Source organism: Leucoraja erinacea, chromosome 27 (genome assembly GCF_028641065.1).
Source record: "Leucoraja erinacea ecotype New England chromosome 27, Leri_hhj_1, whole genome shotgun sequence".
In the NCBI taxonomy this organism is placed as follows: Eukaryota; Metazoa; Chordata; class Chondrichthyes; order Rajiformes; family Rajidae; genus Leucoraja; species Leucoraja erinaceus.
In genome coordinates this window covers 10,693,466-10,721,309 of record NC_073403.1, presented here as the reverse complement: position 1 = coordinate 10,721,309, position 27,844 = coordinate 10,693,466, and the positions used below count along the sequence as shown (strand labels likewise).

The 27,844-nt window shown below is 39.6% G+C and overlaps 1 protein-coding gene across 3 annotated transcripts in view; it reads left to right on the top strand.

The window, feature by feature from the left end:
• map3k14a (mitogen-activated protein kinase kinase kinase 14a) overlaps positions 1 to 27,270 on the top strand; it is a 36,366-nt gene extending 9,096 nt beyond the window's left edge. Inside the window, exons 1-16 of one of the 3 annotated variants that reach the window (XM_055657018.1) lie at positions 7,862 to 8,118; positions 10,513 to 10,767; positions 11,856 to 11,925; positions 12,740 to 12,950; positions 13,236 to 13,853; positions 14,774 to 14,911; positions 15,765 to 15,894; positions 17,017 to 17,148; positions 17,547 to 17,648; positions 18,181 to 18,341; positions 18,898 to 19,057; positions 20,199 to 20,675; positions 21,960 to 22,066; positions 23,231 to 23,381; positions 24,178 to 24,278; positions 26,320 to 27,270. In XM_055657018.1, coding sequence (XP_055512993.1) covers positions 10,551 to 10,767; positions 11,856 to 11,925; positions 12,740 to 12,950; positions 13,236 to 13,853; positions 14,774 to 14,911; positions 15,765 to 15,894; positions 17,017 to 17,148; positions 17,547 to 17,648; positions 18,181 to 18,341; positions 18,898 to 19,057; positions 20,199 to 20,675; positions 21,960 to 22,066; positions 23,231 to 23,381; positions 24,178 to 24,278; positions 26,320 to 26,484 — 2,940 coding nt within the window. In that variant the 5' untranslated portion in view covers positions 7,862 to 8,118; positions 10,513 to 10,550 and the 3' untranslated portion in view covers positions 26,485 to 27,270. The other 2 variants (XM_055657019.1, XM_055657020.1) reach the window with 2 other exon arrangements.
• The last annotated feature ends 574 nt before the right edge of the window (positions 27,271 to 27,844 follow it).

Below are 27,844 nucleotides of genomic sequence, written 5' to 3'. Positions count from 1 at the left end.
GGCCCTTTGGCCCAACCTGCCTATGCCGATCAATTGAAAGCTTTGTGGCCAAGCTTGCAGATGATCGCAGGTCCCATCTACACGAGCCCCCACCTGCTTGCTAGCACTTGGCCCATATCACTCTAAACTTTTCCTATCCATGTACCTGTCCAAATGTCTTTTAAGTGACCAAATCAAGACCAATTCATGACAAACTCATTATGGATGAAGAACCTGGCAAAGAAAAATACCAGAGAAATGCTGGAAGGCATAATGGCAGAGCCACAATCTTTGGAACTGTTTAAGAATCTGTCAAAAACTTGCTTCTTATTGGAACCAATCTAAAGTGCTGTAATTGTTTTGATAGGGACAGAACTAGAGAATAACAATCACAAGATATTCTTCCAAACTGGAAAATTCAACGTCAATAATAAATTGAAATATTCTAATACCAAAGATGGCAAACGTGAAGCTAAATGGTTGTCTTAGTTTGCTCTAGGGAAGGAAATGTGGTGTCTTCACGTTGTGTGCTTTATGCTACTCAACAACCACAGTAATATCGTTGGTCTGAAGAAGGGTCTCGACCCGAAACATCACCCATTCCTTCTCTCCAGAGATACTGCCATAGAAAAATAGGTGTAGGAATAGGCCATTTGAGCCAGCACCGCCATTCAATATCATCATGGCTGATCATCTAAAATCAGTACTGCTTTTTCCCCATATCCCTTGATTCCTTTAGTCCTAAGAGCTAAATCTAACTCTCTTAAACTTCCTTATTGCCGGTCCCATTGAGTCACTCCAGCTTTTTGTGTCAATTGTTGATCTGTACTTGAGTTCAAAGGCCTTTGCCATCAGCCCTGCACAGTTGGTTTGGTTCGCACTCTCGCTGCTGGGTCAACCGGTTATGGTTTTAAATCATTCGGTAGAGCCTTGAGCACATAATCAAGGTTTAAACTATCAGAGGTGCTGGTGTTTAGAAGAGAACTTACAGGTGCCATTTGCTCATAAAAATTAACATTTATTATTTGGAACAAGAGGATATGAGTTTTTTAAAATAATATTTATCCTTCAATTAAATAAAAATCATTATTTTCTTTGCTTTTACCGAGAGCTTGCTTTGTACATATTAGTTGGCGCTTTTCCTACATTATAATAATGATCAGACTTGCTTGTAAAATACACCTGAGATGCCCTGATCAAATGTAGGATGTACATAAATACACACTTATGTTGTGGTATAAATTTAATCTCTGTGGTTAGTATCGCCCAAATATATTTGAAATGCTCCTTGATTTGTTGATGCCAACTTCCTTATGGTCCATATTACATACCACATTCTGCTTACTGCTGCTCGGAAATGGAACCTAACCATGTAGTTTACTCCCACATCTAATTATTAACCTGTTCACCACCAGGACTAGTGCAGTAAATGAAACGTATAAGATTGTTAAGGGCTTGGACACGCTAGAGGCAGGAAACATGTTCCCGATGTTGGGGGAGACCAGAACCAGGGGTCACAGTTTAAGAATAAGGAGTAAGCCATTTAGAACGGAGACGAGGAAATGCGTTTTCTCACAGAGAGTGGTGAGTTTGTGGAATTCTCTGCCTCGGAGGGCGGTGGAGATGGGTTCTCTGGATGCTTTCAAGAGAGAGCTAGATAGGGCTCTTAAAAATAGCGGAGTCGGGGGATATGGGGAGCAGGCAGGAACAGGGTACTGATTGGGGATGATCAGATATGATCACATTGAATGGCGGTGCTGGCTCGAAGGGCCGAATGCTTACTCCTGCACCTATTGTCTATTGTTTATTGGTCAAAGAGTCAAATTTGTAGTGTATATATTATAATTCATGATATCAGAATTTTTCTAAAAGTCAGGGAAAAAAATCACTTCTGTCACATTTATAGATTTTAGGAAAACTAGAATCTGTTGAGAGGGACCATTTTTTAATGTAGGTTCGATGGGCCACAGATCATTTGGAGAATGACTTCTCCCTGAAATATATTAAAGTAGTTCAACTTGTCTCTTAGCTTGACTGTTCCTTTTCCTGTCTGTTCTTTTAAAGCTTGGGCAATTACTTTTTTTTGTGTCGAGTAATCAACATGCATACCAATCAAATGATCCTACTTGGTGCAAGAAAGCTCACTATGATCTTTGCAAAACCATCAAGAGACAATACCGGGAATAACTTGAATCCCAGTATAATTATTTAGAACTCAACAGACTGTGGCAATGTCTGAATACTGTAACTGGCTGTTGAGCAGTCGGGCAACAGAGCTGGTGAGCAGATGTACTGGATGAACCTAATGTGTTCTTCTGCTCACTTTGAGCAGAGGGCCAACGGGACAATGACATCTGTCCCATCAGACTCGAGTGCGTCTATTTCCCAAGGTCAAAATACCAGTTTTTATTTGCAGCATCAAAGAAGGAACATAGTAATTAGTAGCCTAGACTGGTAAATATTCCTGGTATGTTCTGTTTAGTTAAACATGGCTATTCACCCTTGATTTCAGACACTAACATGCAAACATAGTGCAGCATCTCGATTTTGATTTCCTGTCTTTGAGTGATATGATTGTACTCCCGACTTGGCCTCCTCAAAATCATCTGTAAGCAATCGCACACCACAGGACGTGGATTGCAGACTCCCACTGCTTCGGACAGGGGACTTAAGTTTTTTTAGCACTGTATGATGCAATCCCTGTCTGAAATATCTGGATTTAATTCAACCACGGCTGTGTTGACTTTACTATAGTCCCATATAGACACCATGTGAACTATCATGTCAGGAATATTTCATGGAAACATGATAAATTAAAAATGTAATTAACTCTGGGGAAGCAGGATGTTTCATCTTAAATAGAGATTGCTGTTCCCATGACTTTATGCATTATGTGCCAAGAAATGTAGCACTGTTTATTTTATTGTTGGGCATTTAAAAATGCACTTTCCCTAGAATGAAACACAACCAGTTTGTGAGTGTTTTCATTTGTGCTTTTGAAATGTTGGCTGGGTCTTACTGGCATGAGATGCATATTGCATGGAATCAGATTTTTACATTTTTAATGCTATGCAGACTGGAATGTTGTTAAAGTAAGTCCCTTTGCTTTTACCCATTAACCACACTCCCTACCCATTGATGTTAATCCCTGTAAACACCTTCCATTTCCCCACAGACATCTACACCTGGTGAACTGACTATTCCTTTCCCTCCACAGATGCTGACTGACATACTGAATTTCTCCACCTTGTTCTCTCGCTCTCATCCCTGTCTCCCCAAAACACCAAGACACCAATGTAGCCACTTTTGGCTCTCCCACGCAGCCAATCTCTGGCCAGCAGAGAGCCTGACATGTGCCTTGCTTGGCTTCTTTTAAACCCTCTCCTGTCTCATGTCCTGCCTTTGATCAGCTTCAAATGAAGCATCTCCCCACTGCAGCATTTTTCCTTTTCCTCAACGTGAGTCTCATTTGGCCTGTTACCGCTGTGAGGTTCCATGGCCAATATATTTTTCAACCTTTGATCCTGGACACTGTTCCTTTGTGCGCTCATATTGCCAAAAGGAAGTGTGTAATGGAAGTTCAGTAGAATCAAATTTGTTGTAGCAGGTCTAAGTTCATGAGGAATAGGAGTAGAATTAGGTCATTCGGCCTATCAAGTCTATTCTGCCATTCAATCATGGCTGATCTATCTCTCCCTCCGAACCTCATTCTCCTGCCTTCTCCCCATAACCTCTTACATGTGTACTAATCAATAAGTCTAGGATTGAAGTAGCTAATTGAGGTATCGGGCAGTGGCCAGTCAGTGTTCTTTTATGACACTTTACTAGTTGTGTTGTTCAGTTCCATTGTTAATCCCCCAAATCTGAATCTGTTGCATTAAAATAGCACATTCATGTTTTAACTTCCATTCAATATAAGCAGTTATTCCAAAAGCATCCTTAATCGGAGTAAACTGTTAATTGCTGTCTTATTTTTACTGTTACTTTGCTGTGGGGGGAAAGGCACAACTCATTCACTTACGATTAGTCAAATGTGACTAATTTTTAAAAAAAGTGAATTAATTGTTGGCTTTTATTGTTTTGCTGGTGAAACCTATTTCCTGCTGTCTGCAAATGGCAATTTGAACATTGAGATTTTAATATATTTTTAAAGGTCAAACTGGTCTTCTGTTAATTAAAGGTGATTTTGATACTTCAAGAGGGTTTAATTGTCATATATACTGCAACAAAACAATAAAATTCTTACTTGCAGCAGTATAACATGTCTAGACACAGTACCCGATAGAGAACACAAACAAAACAATGTTCAATAAATAAACAAGCCCAATATTAGAACAAAACTAAAAATCCCTCGTCCCAAGACAGTTCGTAGCTTTAAGATTAATTAGTGTTTGTAGTGGTCAATGGCCTGATCATTGTTGGGAAGAAGTTGTTCCTCAGGTCTTTCTGATGGTAGGAGCTAAATGAGAGTGTGTCCACCACTTTTTATAATCTCCATTGTTCCTGCATGTTTGAATTGCTGAACCAGGCAATTTAAACATTGCCTAAAGAAAACAAGTCAAAATGGTTCTCTGGTAGAAAGAAGGATATTGTTACACATTGGTCTTTACTCTTCCTCAATAGAAGACAAAATTAAATAATCAGAAAGTGCAGCTTGTTCATGGTCTCATTTATCTGCTTATAAAGAAATAACTTTTTAATAAAATGTTCTCATTTGTATAAGGCTATGTCTCTTACTGTTATTCCACATTCATGATTTGAACTTGGATGTACAATAGCATAATTGTGAAATCTGCAGGGGTTGCAAAGATGTATCATATATACTGTTGTAAAGAGAAAAAAGAAAACATTAACAAAAATTGAAGTAAAAGAATTGGCAAATAGATGGCCAATGCAATTTAAGAATAAGTTGGGCTTATTCATTTCAAAAAGTCTCTAGATGTATTTAAAAAGATGAAGGGTGTGGAGAATAAGAATGGCCTAAGATCTGAAATGTATTTACCCTAATCACACGAGAAAATGTTAGCTGTTTTGAATGAACCTGCGAGCATTAACTTGTCTGGAACTTCTGTGCATGTGTTCAAACATAGTTTGAAATTTACTGACCAATTTGAAACTGAATCTGTCAGTTTGCACCATATGGAATCCAGCAATGGATAGTATTAAAACTGAGTGTTGATTTCCAGAACAGGAAATCATAATAATAAAAAATGAAAAGAAAAGGTCCCAAAATATGTGTTTAAGTAATTATTTTATTTATTGATAACTTTTTGGAAGAAAATACCAGCAACTTGTCCTGGACAACCCATATAAAAGCGATGGCCAAGAAAGCACACCAAGGTCTCGACTTCCTTGGAAGTCTTGGGCAGTTCGCCATCAACACTCACCAACATCTACAGATGTGCTGTGGAAAGCATTTGATTGGGATGCAACACACATGGTTTGAGAACAGCTCCGTCTAAGACTGCAAGAAATTGCAGAGTGAACACATCCCCAGACCATCACTCGGAGTGAATAGTGAACGCACCCCAGACCATCACTCAATCCAACCTCCCTTCCATTCACTGTCAACACTTCACGCTGCCTTGGCAAGACCACCAGCATAATTCCGGTCACTCCCTCTTCTCCCTTTTCCCATCAGGCAACAGTTACAGAAGTGTGAAAATGCAATCTCCAGATTCGGGGACACTTTCTTCCCAGCTGTTATCAGGCAACTGAACCATCCCATCACAAACAAGAGAACGGTTGTGACCTCCCGTTTACCTCATTGGAGATCTTCGGACTATATTTGAAGGAAACTTTACTGGACTTTATCTTGCTCTAAACATTATTTCCTTTGGTCAGCTTGATTGTAATCATGTATAGTGTTTCCACTAACTGGATAGCACACAACAAAAAAGTTTTTCACCACCTCGGTACACGTGACAATAAACTAACCTAAAGTAAACTAAAGTTAAAAACAAGGAACTGCAGATGCTGGTAACGAAAAAACCCATAAATTGCTGGAGTAACTCAGCGTGGCAGGCAACATCTCTGGAGAACATGGATAGGTGATGTTTTGGGTCAGGACCTGGGACAACATGCAAACTCTGTACAGCCAGCACCCGTAGTTATGATTGAACCCAAGTCTCTGGCAGCTACTCCACTGCTGTGTCATTGTGCCATTTTCGATGGGCAGATGGTTGGACAAAGGCTAGAGATGAAAAAAAAAGGTGTGAGATGAGGATAGATGAGTTGCAAATTGTGAAACAGGCGTAGGAATGTAGGTACAAGAAAAGTAAAACAGTAGGAAAGATGCAATCATCGTTAGAAGCTCGGTGCAAGAATGGATATTGTTCATAATATTCCAAAGGATGAAAAATATGGAAAGCTGGTCAATAGACCATGGGAATAGTTTTACAGTGCTTGAATAGAACCTTAAACAGTCAATGCACTGTTCAATGGACAGAGGAGAACATGGGTCCAACTTGCAGAAAAGACCTAGAACTAAATACTGTGCGCAAAGCATAGATTATACAACTGTTGGAGGATTCAGTTTTAATTGTCCTGTCATAAAGAATGTTAAATTATATGTAACATTTTAAAGAAATTGTTGTGATTTGCTTCCCTTTAATTCTGTTGTAAAACACATAGGTCAAGTTTCAAATAGTTTTCTAGACGGGCAGCTACTGCATCATTTGGTCCGTGGAAGCTAGTGCTTCTAAAGAGATCTCCTTATCGCAACCTCAGGCTGAGGGAAGCGAGGGATATTGTGAAAAATGTGGTGGGAACTGGAAATTTAAATGGACAGGAGTAATGACATATAGCTATCCTGAAGCCCGCAGCCCGCCTGACACACACAAATGGAGTGGGTTGATTGTACTCTTGAGTTTCTACATAACACAGAACCAGTTATCGGCATTAGATCATGGATAAAGGATTGTTTACTTACTTCAGGAACTTTCGATTTTTACAGATTGCTGCAAGCACCTTAATCAGGTGGCTGCAAGCTTTATAGATAAAATTTGCCTCATAGCAGTTTATTTCATCCTCTGCCTGTTATTTTTAGCGTGATGTCATCCTTGTAATATTTAAAGTTATTTACAAAATGTTACAATTCATAACATTTTGAACATTTTGAACTAGTTGGAAGATTGGAAGATCCTGGTCCAGTTTCTAAATGGTCAGAACTTAAACAGGAACTAAGGGGAAACACTTTGAAAAGGGAGCGAAATGCTTTTTGTATGCAATTTGCACATTTTAAAAAAAAGAGTGCAAATGGATTAAGTTATTTAACATCAGTACCTAGCAATGAGAATATATTGTATCGTAGAGTCTGCGGTGCACATTAAAAGCTGCAACCTGTGTAAACTTGATTAATGCTTAAGGTTCTTCTGATAATCTTCTAATTATTGCTACCTACTATAACAAATCAAACATTGAGGTTTTTGGTCATATTCCTTCCACACTTATGTGTAGGAAAGAACTGCAGATGCTGTTTTAAATCGAAGGTAGACACAAAAACACTCGAAGGGCCGAATGGCTTACTCCTGCGCCTATTGTCTAATGTCTAAAATGCTGGTGTAACTCAGCGGGTTAGGCTGGATCTCTGGAGAGAAGGAATGGGCAACCTTCTTCAGACTGATGTCAGGGGAGGGGGCAGGACAAAGATAGAACATAGTTGGAGACAGTAAGAGAACTGGCAAGGGGGAGGGGATGGAGAGAAAGCAAGGGCTATCTGAGGTTTTTCAGGAGAAGGGGTGGGATAAAGATAGAATATAGTCTGAGACTGATCACACTTATGGTCATCTAAAAACTAAGTTGCAAAATCCAAACTAAAAACATACTAGTGGCTGTCATTTGTGTCGCTCTGAACCAAACGTATGCAGGGGGCATGCTCAAACCAAGCAGGCCTGTGTTCAGTTGTTAAAGCTTCCTGGAATAATGTGTTTCTGTTCCTGTAAATCAGGAGAAACTGCAGCCAATAGCTGACAAAGGTTTGGGGGATGAGGTCATTCAGTTTCCATGTTATTTGATCCAGTAGAAAGAGAGAGAGAGATTCAGTTTTGTGGCTGTTCTTTCCTGGAAACTGCAGAAGTCGTTTCTCAGCGTTAGGAGATGAGACTAGTGTAATTGCGTCCTCTCTCTTCCAACCATTAGGTATGTACATTGAAGATATACAATTTTTTTTTTTGTTGTCTAAAATGAGGGTATATTTTAACATGTGGCTTATATTATAATCGCAAAACCAGGAAATAGTTCTGAAGGATATCTTTGTCAATTCACCAAGGTGATCTGCATTTTTTTTTCAAGTCATGAGCGTATTGTGTACTTATTCTTTCTTTAAAAAATGAATGGGCGTTGCTTGAAAATAATTCTGTTGTCAGAGTTTCAATGTGCTTGAACTCCCCCACCGACTTCACAGTGTAATCGGACAGTGTGTGTGGTCTGAGAATACTGCCTCCGATGGGATTGTGAAGTTTTCTCCCTGTTTTGAGGATTTTTATTGAAGTGTGATGTTGGTTAGCAAGGAGCTTGCAGTGGACTGGCAGACCCTTACAAACATGTACGTCTGCTTTACTTAAATGACACGTGTCATTTTAGCAGACACTTAATTTATATATAGATGTGCACACAATTACAGAATTGCTGCTGTTGCACTGCCTGCCATCAATTTTACATATTTTAAATCGATGTTCGTCTCTGCGAAAATTGCACCATAGTGTGTTTGCTGCATTGACATTCTGAACTGGTGGTCAGTATGCCAATGTGACCACTGTCAGAGCTTAGTGTTCCAACACTTTTGGCTATCCGAATGTTTTCTAGTTTGCCAAATGAAAGAACGTGAATTGAATCCAGTGAAAACAGTTTTATGTTCAAAGTGTGCAAGTAAGCTTCTTGAAAATGTAGAGATTTCTAAGATCTTGTACCAAGCCCAGACTTGCATCGAAAGTCTTCTCTTTCGCTCTTAAGTTTATAAATGGAATGAGCATGGAGTGTCAAGAGCCACTCAACACAGTAAAATAATTTGTTATTAACTGGCACTTAATTGTCATGTAGAGAAATTAGAGGTCGCTAAATATGAGGAAAATGGGATCCTGTTACTGCGCTGTATTGGGTGCTATTCTTAGTTTAAGGTAAATTGAAGTTCAGTTTGTATTCGCCTACGCTGCTGCACCCCTTAAGGTGACTGAAGCCAGTACCAGATGCAAAAATATTCCATTCCCAACATGTACGTTGCTTATTTTACCATATTGATTTGCCTCCCTGAGAAGGAATAACAATTTAAAAGTTTGTTTTCTCAGCAGAAGTATTTGATGGGGGTGTAAATGGTTTATTAAATTGCAACATTGGTGTGAAACTAGTAATTTTATTTATGGAAAGCATGGAAAACTCTTATGTACAATTGGAGCATAAATGTAGGCACGGACCCTGATGGGCAGCACAGCAATTTAGTATTGCTTGCTCTCTTGTGTTTGATTCAGATTTTGGGTGTTACCAATGTGGAGTTTATATGTTCCATCTGTTACCAGGTGTGTTTTTCCCCCAGATGCTCCAGCTTCCTCTGACATGCCAAAAACACGCTAATTGATAAATTAATTGGCCACTCTAAATTGCCCATCGGGTTAGTGGGTGACAGGAAAATGCAGGTGATGGAGCAAATGGATGGCTATTTGAGCGAAAAGCAAGATTAGCATGGATGGTGCTTCATATGTTGGCCCGAAAGACCTGTTTCTCTGCATGGTGTTCCATATTTAATGACCTACTCCGTTGTGCCACCTGTTTTCAGTTGCTATAAGGACTCTGTTAATTTAGACATTCCAATTTTCTCTGTACCCTCATTTCCTGAAGAAACCTGTGTCTTGGTGAAATATGGCCATTCCACAATTGATGACTGGATTTTACCCTGCACCAAATGACCATTACTTGTGTGAGCTGCTAACAGTGAGTGTCACTGGCTATTTGACAGCTCCATGGAGCTGACTGCAATTGCCAAACTTGACTCGCTTCCAATAAGTAAGTGCAACAAGACACAGAGCACAGCAATTGCCGAAATAAATGGTAGCTAAAATATTTTCTTATCTTAAATGTAGAATCTGCCTGAGAATAGCAAACACACCAATGACTGGGATTCTACCCAATCTTTCTAACCCATGGTTTGCATCGATTGAGTGATTGAGATGTTGAGGAAGCTTATGTAAATGCGCTAAAAGTTCTTGACCAGAAACATTGGGAGAAAAATGTGCACCTCTGAGGAAGTGCAGGGATGCGTAAATGATTGGATATTGTTTTCAAGTGCTCGCACACGTCTGAATGATCAATGAGCTACAATGTTGATCTATTTTGTTTATGCTAAACGTGTCGTAGCTGTGTGATGCACACCACATCTGATATTTATTTTCACTCATTGAAATTTGAAATAAACAGCTACTGCAAAATGTGAAATAAATGAATGATTTCTACTCCCATGTGTTTGCAGACCATAACTGGTCAGTCAACATAGTTTGATCTGAGCCAAGGCATATCTTGCTTGAACTATTTTTCCTTTTGCAGGTGCATTTATTGCCTGCGTTCTAGGTGTGATAAAGAAAATGGCAGTCAAATGTTCATCACGACACCCAGCTGAATCGGATATCAGGAACCAGCAAGAACTCCCGATTAGTCAAATGGAGAGCAAATGGTTTACGATCAGTGAAAATAAACGCAGTATGAAGATGTCTCTCCCAGCAAAAGTTCTAACTGAGGGAACAGCCAAACAGGAAATGGATAACAATGGGCGTAAATTTTCTTACATTGCTCAGGCAACTGGTAAGCAGAAGGATCTGTTCACGTGTGGCATTAAATTATATAGACCACTGATTGACGACCCCCTCAATCATTTTTACAAAATGGCAACTGGTGTGCCTTTGTTCTCAAAATATTTTTTTTTTTGGTGCTAACAGGTTAACAATTGTTCACTATTCAGCACTCATAGAAACAGAAATGGAAACTATGCTGTACCCATCATTAGCATTGTGTCAATAAGAGCAACTGACGAGTGGGTTGTTGGCATTAAACGACATCGCCCACAACTTCCCCCTTTTGGTAGAGATATTATATGCTGAGGAAGCATTTAGATTCATTCCCATTTTGTGTTTTTTGAATCAGCTGAATGCCTATTTAAAGTAAGTTCTTAAAATATAGTTTTAAATTTTATTTTTTCTGGAGCATTTGAGGTTGAGGAAAGACCTGATAGAACTGTATAACATGAGAAGAAATATAGATGGGGTAGATAGTCAGAAACTTTTTTTTCCTAGGTGAAGATGGCATAGCTTTAAGTTGAGAGAGGCAAAGCTTAGGAGGCAATTTCCATTTTACACAGTTGTGGGTGCCTGGAAAGCGCTGCTAGAGGTGGTGGTGGAAACGGATACAATAGTGACATTTAAGAGTCTTTTAGATGGACACATGGAAGTGTAGGGAATAGAGAGATATGGATCATGTTCTGGCAGAAGAGTTTAATTTGGTGTCATGTCGGCACAGAGAGCTGAAAAGCCTGTTCCTGTGCTGTAGTGTTCGGTATTCCAACAAATGATGGTATCAAAAGGAAACTTTCCCCGGATCATGAAAAAAATGTCTGGGCAACTGAAAACATTAGCCCTGCAGTTGTATGAGTCAGTGAGAATTAAACACCACTAGATACCTTGACCACAAGGTATTTGATCAATGAGAACTTAATGTCCCGAAGATTGCTTTTGGCTCAGTAAAAACTACTCTTTGTATTGAAAATAAATCAAAATGATGTTGAAACCTGCGGAAATGGTTAATGAGACTTAGTCTGGACAGCTCCATTCATCTATGCTCGTAAAGCACTTGTGGGCTGCCTTTTGCAATACTTAATAGACTCTTTATCATTATAGGTATAGGAAACCAGAAGCTCATACCCAGTTGTGAGAAGCCACAATTCATTGCCACACCTAACAGTTACAGGTAAGAAACTTTCAGCAGTTTTGTGCTAACCTCGGAACAGTTTTAACGATGATTGACATGAAGGAGGAGGAGGGCTGGTGGAAGTACATATGCAATGAAACGGTGGCTCATAAATCTACAATTGCTGAGGAATTAACCTGATGATAGCGAAAGAGAATTACATGAATAGAAGTTATGAGATCAACCTTGAATTAGATTGCAGAAGACCATCCCAGGCTGATGAAAGTTTCTTGCAGCAGAAGCTTGGAGAGAACATATGAACAGACTTGGTCTTTTCTGCTGCTCAAATCTATTCTGTCATTCATTCAGATCATGGCTCCCATCCATTCACTCATTCTAGGTGTGCATCTCTTCAAGTGATCGCCTCATTAAAAACCATCAATCCATATCCTCTTAAGTACTTAGGAGAGAGTTTCTAAGCTGCAACACCTGTCATGTGAAACTCCGTTTATGATTTCACTCCATCTTCACAATTCTAGTTTAAACATTTTGCCGTCTCAGTCCTAATTCCTCAGACAAGCTGCCTTTTTTCCTACTAACATTGGATCATTTTATGTTTGAATACCATAATTGGAGTATCCATTATATTTGTAATTTCCAGATTTTATAAACTGTTAAACCAACGGGTTGATGTATTAAAAAAAAAGATTAAATTTGTGTAAACATATAACCAACATTCAAATAAGAATGTTGCAGATTTGGATGTGAAGGACCATCATTATATTATGTAGATTAAATGTGAATTCTGTTAGAAATCCACAGTAATGGTGATAATTTTGTCTTTAACCAGACAGTTTTCTGTTTTCTTTTCCAGTAATCGTACAGAACGACTGAACTTGGAAAATGTTCCAAACAATGTGGCAAAAGTGGCTGAAGGGAAGCTTCCCCAGCCCCAACAAAGCCCAGAGCTCAACAAATATCCCAGGAAAAAACGTAGGAGGAGAAAATCCAAACACAAGGTCAAAATTTCTCAAAAGCAATCAAAGACCCCCGAGCAAGAAAGCTGTCCTCCAATACCAGTTCAAGTAGGTAGCAAGTTTCATCTTAAACAGATCAGAATCTGTCATTTTATGCCGACTCCTAATTTCCTGCCATTCTTATTTCTCACTTTGATTACAGTCATAATCTAACCTTTTTCATGAAACAGACATTTTTATCATGTCTTTCCAAACTTTACTTTATAGCCAATGAACTATTTTAAAATGTGGTATCTGTGACAATGTAAACTGTGGTCTGAAGCTTGTCATGCTACTCTATTTTTTTTATAATAGATTTGAATGTTAATTAATTTTATTTCTTTTTGCTTGTAGGAAAATGATGCTGAAAACAGCACCTCTGATTTTTGCAGCAGTACCTCGAGCAGCAGCAGCGGTTGTTGTGAGCATGAACAGATTCATATTAGAGATTCTCATGGATTGTGTGGACTGCGTCTGCAAAACCGAATGCGGGATGTCGAAAAAATTGAAAATATGTACTTGGATATCGAGCACCTCAGTAACAGAGTTAAGAAGTCTAACGTTCGACCCATTCCCTCCTCAATCATGAAAAATGGCAGTGTCTCGCATAACATGACACAGAATTTTGAGCGGAAATTACATATGGACATTACGCGGATGCCTAAATTGAACCACGTTGACGTGGATGGGGGACAGGAAAAGCAAGAACGTTCCTTCAATAATAATGCAGCCATGCTCTATATCAATGATGTGGGAGGAGACACTGGAATACGTATTCCAGATTCAATAAGTGCAGAAGAGACCTCTCCACCACAGTTTTCTGTCTTCCAGTGCAGTGCAAGCAAGGGGTGTGTCATCTCTGATAACTTGAGGTGCTTGACAATGCCAGCACTACAATGGGAAAAATACGCACAAGGGTGGCAACAAAGTGAAAAGCCTCCAGAAACCAATGAAGGCGTTCTTCAACATGAGGTACATGGTGCACTACTTGCAAAGTGTTGAATTATATAGCTTCTCACTCCAGTACGTATGAATTGTTCAAGAGAGCAGTTAGTGAATTTGCCAACCTCAGCCCCTGTTTGCCTCCTAACAATTGGCTATTGAGTTATAGCTTTGGCATCAGCAGAAAGCTTTGCATGTTTCTGGAGTTCTAAATTATATGGATAAAAAAAAAAAGAAAGATACATATATTTGCTTGTCCCTATTATGCTCTACACAACTTGTTTTCTACATTTTTATTTTATGTATTTTCTTGCAGACAAATACACTAGACAATTTGCACAAAGGGATCTTGCAACAAACCATTGACTTGGTACCATTAATTGAGGAATTAAACTTGGCCATGATGATCACCTTTCTCATCTTCAGAAAGGCTCCTTGGGATATTTTATACCCACATAACTATCCCCTTCGGAAATCCCTTAATCCACTTTAGACAATGCAGTATTTCCTCAATGCTGCACTAAAATGTCAGACTACTGATGCACTTGACGCTAGGAGTGGGACTTCGGCACATAAAATATCTGATTCACGCAAAAGCTGACCAAGCAGGTAAACTCGTCTCTCTGAGACAAAAGTAAGTTGAAGAAACATGGAAGTGTTGAGCAGCAACTTTGTGATTGCCTGTAAATGTTGCCGGCAATCTAACCAATGAATCATTCAAATGTTGATATTTGTCTACAAATTCATCGCCAGTTAGTAATCAATTACATAGAAGCAGCTGCCTTCAGTATCCCACCTCTGATATTCAGTTTCATGGTCTCCAATCGAACCAAATCTCAGTAGGTGAAATATTTGGTGTGTTTAACAATACAAACCGAGGATTAATTTATTTCTGACAATTGTTTTGTAAGTTGGACATGACTGAATTAGACTATTCTTTCTCCATCTAGAAACTGAAACCTGTAGATAATCATTATCAAGAAAACTTGCAGTGGTCAATCTGCTCCAAACCGTTGGGAGTTGGAACCTTTGGAGAGGTGTATGTGGCAAAAGATCATTCCACTGATTTCACCTGTGCTGCTAAAAGGGTAGGTTTGGCCAATTGGAAGTATATTCAGCAAAGTATGTTGGTGGCAACTGACCCATTGAGACAAGTTATCTGTGCTCGTCTCCTGTACTGAAATTTCACATGGAGTTATAACTATTCTCCAGCTTTGATTATAGTTCAGTTGTTTGGAAATTGAACTTGCCTTTTCTTTGATACATTTAATGTATGTTTAACATGTTTAACACAGAGCTGAATCCTCTGCAAATATTGAAATGGTCACCTAAACCCATGCTATAAAGTGAGCTGAGCATTTACCTGTGGGACGATGCTCGATTTTATGCTACTGTAGACTACTTGTTTAAATCGTAAAACCTGTAATGAAACTCTTAACAATATTCAATGTCGTCATTTATGGCCCAAATAATAATGAGTTTGCAAAAATAGAGAGCATTGTAAAATGAGGAAGATCCTGCACACAATCATTGATATCAGAATAAATATGTTTTAATTCTTGTTTCACTGTTGATCTCACTAAGTTATTATTTTTGTGTTATGATTATGTTATAATTTTAAGATAGTTACTCAACCATAGAGTCCAATATCAGTTGCCGTGGTGTAAAACATGATGCATTAATTGCATTGCTTTCAACATTAAAAAAGTCAGACGAGCAACCATGAATATTTGAAGTGCCAATCAAATTTCGCAAAGTTCACTTTCTTTGGAGATGGTGTCTTTCAGGGAAAATCAATTTTGCATCATGTTGTTGAAAAAAACAATTGTGTACAATCCAGTTACTATGCATAGTAATTCATTCTGTGATTTAAGTGTATCGTACACAGGAAGAATTGTGTTTTCAGTCCAGAAACCTATTAAGATGCATCTCCTTTCCTAGATTCATGTGAGCAATTTCCAGCCACAGGAGTTGTTGAATTGGAGCAAGTTGAACTCCCCACGAGTTGTTCCATTATATGGTGGAGTGCGGGAGGGGGAAATGATCACTCTGTTTATGCAACTGATTCAAGGTGAGATGCATATTATTTCATCTTTTGTGAAACATCCGATGTTCAATTTTAGCAAAATCATTGTTATTTCGAAAAGTCTGTATTGATATTCTAATCTGCATGGTTTAGGGAATGGTGTTGAGTAATAAATTATTAATTGGCATGATTTTGATATTATGGCTCTCCTTTTAAAAAAATATATATGTTTACTTGAAAAAACGTAAGCCTAGAAATTATAGTGCAGCCAAATGTAAGTACTTAACGGTTAAAGTAGCCCATCCCCAATTCTTGTCCTGAACCTCATTAATCCCTGAGGCACAAGGGATTTTTGGAAAGGTATTACATATTTTCAGTAATGGGTACAAACTGGTGGGAACATTCCTATAGATTTCATTGGGATGTAAAGTTGGATCAGCAGAAAGGTAAATGGATACAGGGACTTTGCAACCAAGCTCTGGATTGGTGGATGGGTGTGAAGATGCCACTTGTCTGATAGGGAATTTGTCTTTTACACTTTGCTAATGCTCCTTGGGGTGGTTTCATTAAATAAGTTATATAAATGAAAGGTGCAGATGAAAATGTGTTGAGGTCGGAATAAAGCCATGATTTGCAACCAATTAAGAGATAAATGGTGAACATTTTAATGTGTAGAGCTTCATCCTTGGCTGCTGATATCAAGCATGTGATACCACGGTGTCAGCATTCTGCTTCTGTATCCGATTAAGATCCATCAGTCAAATTACCTTTTCAATAAACTTCTACTTAATTAAAAAGGAAGACATAATTGCAAATCAATAGTCAGAAAGTTCTTGAGGTGCATTAAGTGAAATCAACATCTAATAAAAATAGATATATATGTATTTTTATTTGAGATGTAACATTCATCAGTTCTAGCAAAATGTTGTCAAGAGTGTTCACTTGCCTTTCCAGTCTAAGACACATTGTATATTGCTTCAACTGTACCTGCTTTAAACTCAGTGTTCAAACATTGATTGGCTGTTAAAGACCAATACTTGGACACACGACAACCCAAAGTGTTTTGAAGAATAAAACCTGTTGCAATGGCAATGTTTCATGAATTATTTTAAAGCTTCTATTTTCATTTCCTCGAATGGGAGTAGTGAACTTTCTGTCTTAATTTAGGTGGATCAGTGGCACAGCTAATTGGAAATAAAGGACCTCTTCCTGAAGGTGTGGCTCTTTATTACACAGGCTATGTGCTTGAAGCCCTGGAACATCTACACTCCCTTGGAATTGTACATGGAGATGTTAAAGGTAAGATTGGACAAAACAATAGTTGTTATTACAATCCCTTTTTTACTTTTGGTTCGGGTTTCAATCAGATGTTTTTTGATTTATTCATTGAAAGATACAGTGTGGAAACTGGCCCTTCCATCCACGAAGTCCACACTGACCATTGATCACCCATTCACATTCTGGATCCACTACCGAAGCACTAGGGGCTATTTTATAATGGCCGTTTAGGTACAAACCCACATGTCTTTGGGATGTGGAAGGAAACCTGAGCACCCGGAGGAAACCCTCGAGATCACGGAGAATATGCAAACTCCATACAAACAATATCCACAGTCAGGGTCATACCAGGTCTATTGCACTGAGAGGCAGCAGCTCTACCCCACATTAAACATCCATCTCGTGTTCTTCTTTTGCAGCTGAAAATGTATTAATATCACACAGCGGTCGAGAGGCCTACCTCTGTGACTTTGGACATTCAACACAATTAACACCAAAGGAAAAGAACACATCAAATGCAGGTAAGAGTTAGTTATACATGAGTGCTAAATTCATTGGTTTGCGCTTGGGATGGACATGAGGAGTGGAGTTTAACTGGAGGAAGATGGGATTGGGGTTGTGAGTAAATGCAATAATTATTTTCAAGAGACACAACCCTGATAATAACCAGATGGCTATTTGTTATTTGGCTCCGCCAAAGAGTAATTGTGAAGGGCCCAAAATGCAGGGATTTGCATATCTTAAGAGAGCAGATAAGAAGTCACAAAATGTGTGCACTGATAAACATAACCTCCATTTTTCCAAATGATTCCTGAGGAAGTCTCTTCCTTTCATTATGCAGTGTCCTAGCTGATACCAATAATTTCCAAGTCAAAATAGGTATTTATATTCATTTTGTTTCAAAATGAGTAAGGTAGCTAATAAATCTTTCTGCACCAAGTGAACACTGCCCTTCAAGGGATGAGTCAGCTTTTATGCACAGTAACTTTTTTCCCTAGAATGTTTTAAATGGAATTGTAAAATAAATGTATATTTTCTCTCCGCTCCTTCAAGGCAGTCAATGCTTGGGTACAGTGACGCATATGGCACCAGAAGTGGTTGAAGGCAATGGCTTTGGTGTCAAGGTGGATAGCTGGAGTGTTGCTTGTATGATGCTGCACATGTTAAACGGCCATCACCCCAGGAGGAATCTATCAACACAACTGCTACTTCAGGTGAGTTTAACTTTAAAAGTCTGCAAAAGCAGTGCTACAGTTTTGCAGTGATGTCAAATTTCATATTGAGTGGGCTTTATCCCACAGTAATGAGCGCATGTGTTCATGCTGTGATAAAGGCTCAATGTTTTGAAGGTGTTGAAGACTCTAAATCTGGGTGGAGAAATTCTCTAAGTGGAAGCATGATTTCACATCACAAGCAAGACAAAAGTCTAGATGTTTTCAGTATTGCAGCAGCCCACTGAAAATAATACCTAAGGCTGATTAATGTCCAAAATCCTGCCTATCACGCACAGAGGTGGGATTCATTCCATGCAGCATTGAAAGTGGGGATTCATGCCATGCATATTTTCTATTACATAAGAGTTGTTGAAATCAGTTATTGAGGCACAATTAAACGTAGGAACTCCATTCACCTCTTTCTGGTGAGATACGTTGTTAATGCAGTAGATATGTACTCATTTATAAAAAATGTGTGTATTTAATTACTTCAGCAGTTTATGGACATGAATGCGAAGATACATTGCCAATTAATTGCCTTGTGCTTTCTTCGCAGATTGTGAAACTGGATCCTCCAGTGAATGAAATACCACCCACATGCAGCCCCCTCACAGCTAATGTGATCAGGGCTGGTTTAGTGAAAGACCCAAGGAAAAGAGCTACAGCATCTGAATTGCGTGAAGCAGTGAACAGAGCTTTGACATCATTAAGACAACGTAAGTTGAGCCGTTGACTCAAAAGCCTCTCCTTTATTTACAACAGAATAGTTTGTCCAATAATGCTGTATTATGGCAAAAGAAACCGCAGAATCGACGACTGAATGCCAAAACCTCAGGTCAATTTCTATCATTAACTGGCAATTCTTTCAGAGATGAGTGAGCTATGTTCTGAACCACAGGTTGAAAATCTTATACCTTTCCTAACTGTAAATGAGGAAAAGATCAAAGCTTTATTCTTCATTGGCTCAGGTCTGCACCTATGATTTGCTTTGTTGCAGACATTAAGTGCGCTGTTACACTAGCATATCTGGGAAACGTACTCCTGAATAAGGGGTGATGTCACCCAACTACAACAGGAAATGTTGATCTGCGGTTAGGAATAAGATATCGGGTTAATTATAGAAACCTTTTATTTTCACCTCATTCCTGAATGAAGACCTTCATCCAATCTGTAATTTAAAAAAATCAGCAGGTATTTCATAAACATCATTCCTTTCCGATGATACAGTTACCAGAATGCCTAAATGTATTTTTAGACATTCTGGATCGGATAACTTTGTATCAACAGTTGATGCAACTTAAAAATGGAAGTCTCAACAATGGGGATCAATGTCCTGGTGGTCTTTGGCCAGTCACATTTGGACAGCACACTTCAGCTAGAATAAGTTTGGTGTAATAAAATATACAGTCCACTGTTAATTATGTATGGCTTTATTGGAGTTCATTTCTGTGCTTACCTCATTTCTAGACTTCTGTTAAAACATATTTGTTGTATTCTTGAATAAAGAATAGTAATATCAAGGCCTGTCTGGAGACCTAGGCTGGTGGATATTATATTGCTACAGAGTCATGTGGTTGTATGCGCAGGCTCTAACCTGCTGCTGCCTGATCCAATTTATTACTTGGTTAAAGCGAAATACACTGCTCAACAAGAGAGGGAAGTCCAAGTGTGACCCAGTTCCAATGTCTCCTGGTCAACCAGTAACCTGGGAAGAGGTCCTCTTCATTATGAGGAATTCAGCAAATGTGACTTGGTCTAAAAGAAAGTGTTGCATCCAATTCAAGGCTGGATGGCAGTGATGCGGTTATTGTTTTGCAACGCTGAATTTTTAAAATTTCTCCTTGGTTTCTATTGCAGGAAATAGGGCAACTCCTCAGAGTAATCATGTTCAGAAAGTGAGTTGTGCTGCCAAGTCGGAGGATGGCCACAATAAGAGTGTAGTGACCCCAGTCCAGGTACATCACAATGCTGTATCGGACACCAAGAAAGGCTGGCCACCTCTTCGATCAGAAACTGTGTCAACGGCTGTGGACTCGAACATGCACCAACCTTGCCTCCCGAAGAGAGAGCCACTCAATGTGAACACGGTCAGACCTCTAACTGAAAAAAAATCACCACAAACCTACCGAAGAAAACCAAAAAATGGCATCAAATTGGCCTGTAACTTTGACCAGTTGCATTTGCAAGATGATGATATTCATTTCCCAGAAGCGACAAAACCTTTCAGTGATGAGAAGGTTTTATCTATTCCTTCACCACTGATGTCGCTGTCTTGTTTTCAGAACAATGAAACGGAGAAGAAACTTGTAGAGGAATATGGGAAGCTGCAAAAAGGTACTTTATTCGGCTTCTGGCTTTTGAAGTAATGAGCAGGGAATTATTGTGTTATGATTGCAAGCATTTAAATGTTTATGGAATGCTAAATTTACAAATTCATTGAGCTTTTGTGTTGTGTGGTACATTGCTATTATTCACTTTCAGTTATCTTAACATTTCATGTTAATGTCATGAATACACACCTCATTTTCAGAACAGGATTGCTTGCTTGGTGAGCAGTTCATTAATACTCTACCAGGGCAGCTCTTACAGTGTGAGAGATGGTCTTGAGTCATAATTTCCCTCAAACTAAACTTCCCTGAAGGAGATCCCAAAATAGTGTAGAAACGTAGTGAAAATTGAACAGTCTCATGCTGAATTGCAAAATAGTGCAGAAAAAGGCATAGGCGTTGTCTCGGTCCCATTCAGGGAGGAATGACTTTTTTGTTTAGAAAAATGAAGAAATAATTGTATGGTATTGTAATTAATTTATTAGCCAAGTATGTGAAAACATACAAGGAATTTGATTTGCCATATGGTCATGCCAAAAAATAAACAAGTTACACAACTACATAAAAGTTAACATAAACATCCACCACAGCGGTTCCCCCACATTCCTTACTGTGATGGAAGGCAATAAAATCTAATCTTATTTCCTCCTTATTCTCCCGCGGATGGGAAAGTTGAACCATCTGCAGTCGGGGCGTTCAAAACTCCCGCGTCGAGGCGATCGAAGCTCCTGCGGCTTGGAGCTCCCGAAGTCGGTCCCTAACCAAGGGAGAGCAAGGTCTACGATGTTAAGTCCGCAGGCTCCTGCAGTTAGAGCTCCCGGTAGATCCTCAACTAGAGGCCACCAGCTCCATGATGTGAGGCAGCAGCGTGGACGGAGATACGATACGGGAAAAGTCGCATCTCCGTCGAGGAAATTGATTTTTTTTTTTAATGTTTCCCCCACCCCCCACATGATACAAAACTAAAGATACACTAAAATATACATTTAACAACAGACTAAAAACAACAAATGAGGAAAAAGGACGAGACGGACTGTTGGCGAGGCTGCCATCGTATAGTGCCACCCTAATACAGCAGAGAATAGAATTGACAGACCCATGAACTCTAACTCACAAACCAGCTATGTTCTGTTTTTGAAATAACTATGATCCAGATTTTTCCATCGTCACGTTGCTGTTGGCGAGCGAACAACAGCTGAGATCAATTGATCCTGAATGTGTTTGAAACTAGTAGTTGAAACTGATGTCTGCAGCAACTTTTAAAATCTGATTCTATTGAATTCTGTTTCAGATTTTTTACTTTATAACCTATCGCAAGTATTCCCTGAACAGTTGGAGGATCATATGCTGGATGTATTAAGCAGCGATGCATATAGCATAATGGATGACTACGACAAGGTATATATAAACCAATAATACATTGCCATACCGAACAGGCCTATCACATTATCACTCCCTATGTTTATTGGCAAGGGAACTAACCGAAATAGTGACAATATATCGAAATCTATGTATCATTGTAAGTTAACTGGTTGATCTTGTTTCCTGTTACGGATGGAGAGTTAAGATCAGGCAAAACATTTTATGTGATTGTTAAGGAAAATTCCAGGAGCAGATTAAATAACCAATTACTCAGAATGAAAAATAAATAGTCAAAACACTCAGCAGGTCAGACAGCGTCTATGGTGACAGAAAGAACATTAACAAACGGAGACAAAGGAGTTTGTATTATAATTTGGGATGGAAAGTGTGATGATAAGAAGTGTGTGAATAGCACAAGATTTATTTTTAGAAATCATCATGGAGGGATAAATGTGATAATGTATGAAAATGGAAGGGTGGAATATCCTTCCTGAAAGCTCCCACCATATTCATTGGGAAGCAAATCTTCGGTGATACAGTAACCGTTCCAGGCTACTGTTATTAGGGGAAAATAAGAGAAACTTACAATGGTAGTACAGTGGTGCAACTGATAGAGCTGCTGCCCATCGGCACCAGAGATCTGGGTTCAACCCTGAACTCGGGTGCTGACTGTAGGGAGTTTGCATATTGTCCGGGGTGGATGATTGCAACCTTCACGTGGTCCGCCCTGTTTCGATGACTGCAATCAACCCCGGCGTGCACAATTAAATAAAATCAAATAGAACAAGTTGTCCTACAACTTTAGGCTGTGCATGACACACGCAAGAAGAAGAAGCATATTGGCCCTGTGACTGTATGGGTTTCTTCCTGGGTCCTCTGGTTAATTGCTATCTTTAAATTGTCCCTAGTATGTCGGGAGTGGATGCAAAACATGAAACTATAGTGAATGGGTAATCAATAGTCAATGTAGACTGGGTGGGCCAAAGGATCTATTTCCTTGCTGTATCTTTCAATTAGTTAATCAATCAAATGGTCAAATAGCAGCCTAATATAGTTTCTACTGGTCATTTAGCATGTTGGTGCCAAAGAGGAAGCAGTAGTCCAAAACATTTTTTTTTAATGAGTGTCATGATGGTGGTTGAGGTTAAGAAGTTTGTGATACAACTGATATTTCACCTGGAATATACTTTTTTTCAATAGGATTCCCAAAAGGGGATGCCCAGTCTAAGTGGCAACTACAGTTCTGGAATTCACTCAATGTCATGGAACAGTCAAACAGATGGACTTAGCACCAGCTTTAGCCTCAGTCAACGACTAGATCACCAGCAAGATATGCCAAGCCTCTTTAATGGTGAGCAAAAACAAATGGGGAGAAATAAGTTTAAGAGCTCCTAATTGAAAAATTGTGCACTCAAGCAATAGAATCCTACAAGTTTCACGCAGTGCAACATAGTTGACATTGTAGACCATAAACAGGAGATGAGTAATATTATCTGAACACTGAGGGAAGTTATGTTAAGGGAGGGATCTTCATCATGGAAGTGACATTGATCATGGCATAAATGCAGAGAGACCGATAGCAAATCTGCCAGAAGTTTTACACTGTTGTAGACATTCCTTTGTCAGGAGTGCAGAAATGGCTAATGTCTAAATGTTATTGTTGAATACTGAGGGAAGTTCTGTTAAGAAGGGAGGGATCTTCATCATGGTAGTGACATTAGAGTGCTGTGCAGGGCTGTACTTTGGAAAATGATACATAAACAGGTTCTGATCTGGGGTTAGCATCTGGCTTCCGGGCCTTCTGCTGGTAAATAACAGCTGGGTTGTCTAATACCTGTTTTTCTATCCTACATAACATCAGGGTTCCCAGGTGAACAGCCTATTATGGGGTTTCTTTTTCTTTTTTAAAGTGCTCTCACTCCACTGAGAACTAGAAATCTGTCCTCTCTTGTTCAGCACCAATCAGAAGCCAAGTAACAGCATCTGCAGGAACCACCAGTGTGAAAATGTTGAACTCTAACCCACTAATGCACAAGCTTATTGATGTGCTAATTCATCTTGTAGCTTTCCGTGGAGATTTTGTTATAACTTGTCCGAACAGCTGAAACCTGGTCCTCAAGACTAAATTCTGCAATTTTCTATTGAAGGAGTTGAGGCCAGAATACACACATTCAGTGGCGAGTGTCTGATTGTCCATGATGTGCGTAGAGCTACAGTTGGCCAGGTGGCCACAGGAATCAGTAATCTGGTAAGTTTTTTTTTTTTTTTCCCCAAGGAGCGTTCATTTAGTTCCTACTATTTACAATTTCCTTTTCACTGTTAATGCAATTATTTACATTTAAACCATAATAGGTAATATCTCCAGTAATTTGGAATGCTAAACTTTGTTTCTGCAGAAACTAAAGCAAGTTAATGGCTTTAATTTGACAGCAATATTGAGTTTAAGGCTGAAATCAGATATTATTCATGTGACTAATTGGCAGTGTATCAAATGTGTAGTCTTTTGTCAATTGATACCCTTCTCCCATTTCACACAACAATGGAATTCTTTTTTTTTTTAATAGTAGTTGAAAGAGATATATCCATTAGTTTTATTTGCATAAATGAGGCACAGAAATACTCCACATCTATTGTATTACGCAGAATTGCTGAAATTATTGCAGGTACCACCTTTGTGGTTGCCTTTGTTAGCGTGTATCATATGTGGCAGGTTGCGGCTCAGCTCCATTTGCCTTGTATTGCTCCAATTGCTTTACATTTGGTTAATAAGTATTTATCAATCCCTTATGTAAAATTAACAATTGATTTAGCAACTGCTATTTGCAGGAGAGAATGGAAGGTCTGAGGGCTTCAAATTGTGTAATGGGTACTTTATCGTGTTAAAAATTGACTTTATTTATTCTTTTTTGGGGTCTGAATATCTCTGACAAGCTTAGCATTAATTACACATCCCTTGTAAACGTGTCGATGAACCACCTTCTTGAATTGTCCTGGTAATTGTAGTGAAGGTACTTGGTCCTTGGTGCTGTTAGTATGCAATTCCATGATTTGGATCCAGCGATGATAAAGGGCCAGCAAGATATTTCAATGTCAGGATGGTGAGATTGACTGGGACAAGTTGGTGTAGGAAAGATGGAATCTGTAGGAAGTGGTATTTCCATGCCAGTGCTCCCCATGTCCTTCCGGATGGTTGAGAGCGGGTTTGGGAGATGGTGTCAGGGTAACATGAGCAAGTAACAGCATGGCCTTTAGTAGACTGAACATGTTGCATCACTGGGCTGATGGTGGAACGAATAAATATTTAGGATGATAGAAGAAGCCAAGCAAGTGGGTTGCTTTTTCCTGGATGGTATTAAGCTTCCTGTGTGCTGTTGGTGATGCACTAATCTAAGCTATTGAAGACTTTCATGTGCCATGTAGGTGGAGGAATGAACTTGGATGTGCTGGATGTGAATCATGTGTTGCAGAATACCCAATTCCAACATGTTCTTGTAGCCAAAGTATTTATGTGGCTGGTACTGTTGAGTCTCTATCAGTGGTGATCCTCAGTATGTAGAAGGTGGAGAACGCGACTATGGTATTGCCACTAAATGTTACGGGTAGGTTTTTCGACTTGTTCTTGTTGGGGGTGGTCAAGCAGCACCAAGCAGAAGGTATTTTCTTCTGCTCTTACCAAGTGTATATTAGCTATGAGAGTGCACTGAAATGATTTTCTAGAATTATATATGGTTGTTTTACTTGGAACTTAGAAAATAAAGTTTGGATCAAAGTTTTCACCATATAACATAGGACATAGAGAGGAATTATTTCTACTGGTTGGGGAATATGAAAAAAGAGGGCGGATCATAAAAATATCTGTTAGATTAAAATTGGGTGACATTTATACAGGAAAAGCATGGCAAAAGTTTGGACCTCCCGTGAAAATGACATTTGAGATCAAGACAAATATGCTGGAGAAACTGGTGAGGCAACATCTATGGAGCAAAGACAATAGGCAACGTTTCAGGTCGAGACCCTTCTTCAGACTGGGATGAAGACTGAGATCAAGACAATAGTTGCACTTAAATATAGAGATTGAATATAGAGAGTATATGGAGATTAGACAAACAATTACCTAATTGAATGGCAACACAAATTCAGTGGGTCAAACAATCCAGACCTGACCCTCCGTTCCAAAAACCTTTGTTGACAATTCAGTAAAGGCAATTCAACATATATGTATGACATGTTTTAACTCTGCGTGGATTGTAAATAACAATGTATTTAACTGACTTGTTTCTTATTGACAGATCCAGGTCGCAAGTTACTCTCTGGTGAAGCAAAATGGATATCCTATTTCTCCTGACTTTGAAATCCCAGATTCTGGAATTGATCTAAAATGCGCTCCTGCTTCCAATTCTAGCAGCTCCTGGACATGGAGAATTAAGGATGGAAACCTTAATTTCAAATCTTGAAGCTTATTATTTAAATCTTCAGGATCCTGGGATTATAGATTATTTTTCTCATTTCAATTACTTAAAGCTCGGCTCACTTCAACTAGATCAGGCACCAAAATTAAGTCAAAGTCAAAGGTATTTTATTAGTCACATTCACATACACCGAGGTGTAGTGAAGTGAAATGCTTTTTGCCATTTTGCAGTACACAAAATACAGACATAACACCAATGAGAGTTTTAAACATAAAGAACATCCCCCCACAATGGCTCCCACCATGAGGGAAGGCACAAAGTCCAGTCCCCAACCCCAGTTCACCCATAGTCGGGCCTGTTGAGGCCTCCACAGTTGCCTCTATGGAAGCCCGATGTTCCTGGCCGTTCTCGCCGGGTGATGTTGCTCCGGCGTCGGGAGAGTCCTCTCAGCAGCTTGGGAACCCTGGAACGGCCGCCTCCGTACTGGAGGCCGCGGCTTCCGAAGCCGACAAGGCCGCGCCGGTTGTAGCTCCATAACCGGCGATCTCGTCGCGAGATCCCAGGCTCCCGGTGTACAGTTCGGCGCCGCCGCCCACAGCTGGCCGCTCCTCAGACCCGCAGCTCCACGATGTTGTTCCCGGCGGTCTCAGCTCACCGGAGCTCCAGCGCGGCGACCCAGGCAAGGCATCGTCCGCTCCACGATAGCGCTCCAGCGCTGTGCCGCCGCCAAAGCCGAGGTACTGGGTGGTCCCCGACAGGAAACGCCGCTCCAGGCCCGCTGGTAGGCCGCGAGGACGGGTCGAAGCTGCAGCCCGGAGAAAAGCTGCCTCTCCGACCAGGTAGGGACCCTGAAAGGTAGTTTGTCCCCCTCCCCCCCCCGCCCCCCCCACATAAAAAAAGTCTAGACCTCAAAACAAAACACTTTAACTAAAAATAAAAATAATTCGGTGAAAAGACAGACGACTGCTGGCAGGGCAGCCGTGCACAGGACAACGCCCCCTCTTGAGACTACTAGACAGATCAAACAATAAGAACATTTCAATTGAATTATCTGGTTATGTGCTAAGTTTCCAGTTTGATGACCATTACATTGTCTTGTTTGAATTAATAGATGATAAATAGAACTATTAAATGAATCTGCCCTGTTACCTTAATACCTATAATTGTATTTGTCTGGGCTGGTCAATGTCAAAGAGCCGAACGATTTCATGGAGGTGAATGGAACTATATTACCTTAGTCGGGAAAATTACATAGCAGTTATTGTCATGCAAGTCGCCAAATTAAATTAAACAGAGATTGAATTCCCAGAAGACAGACACAAAAAGCTGGAGTTACTGAGTGGGTCAGACAGCATCTCTGGAGAAAAGAAATAGGTGACGTTTCGAGTCGAGACCCTTTAATTTC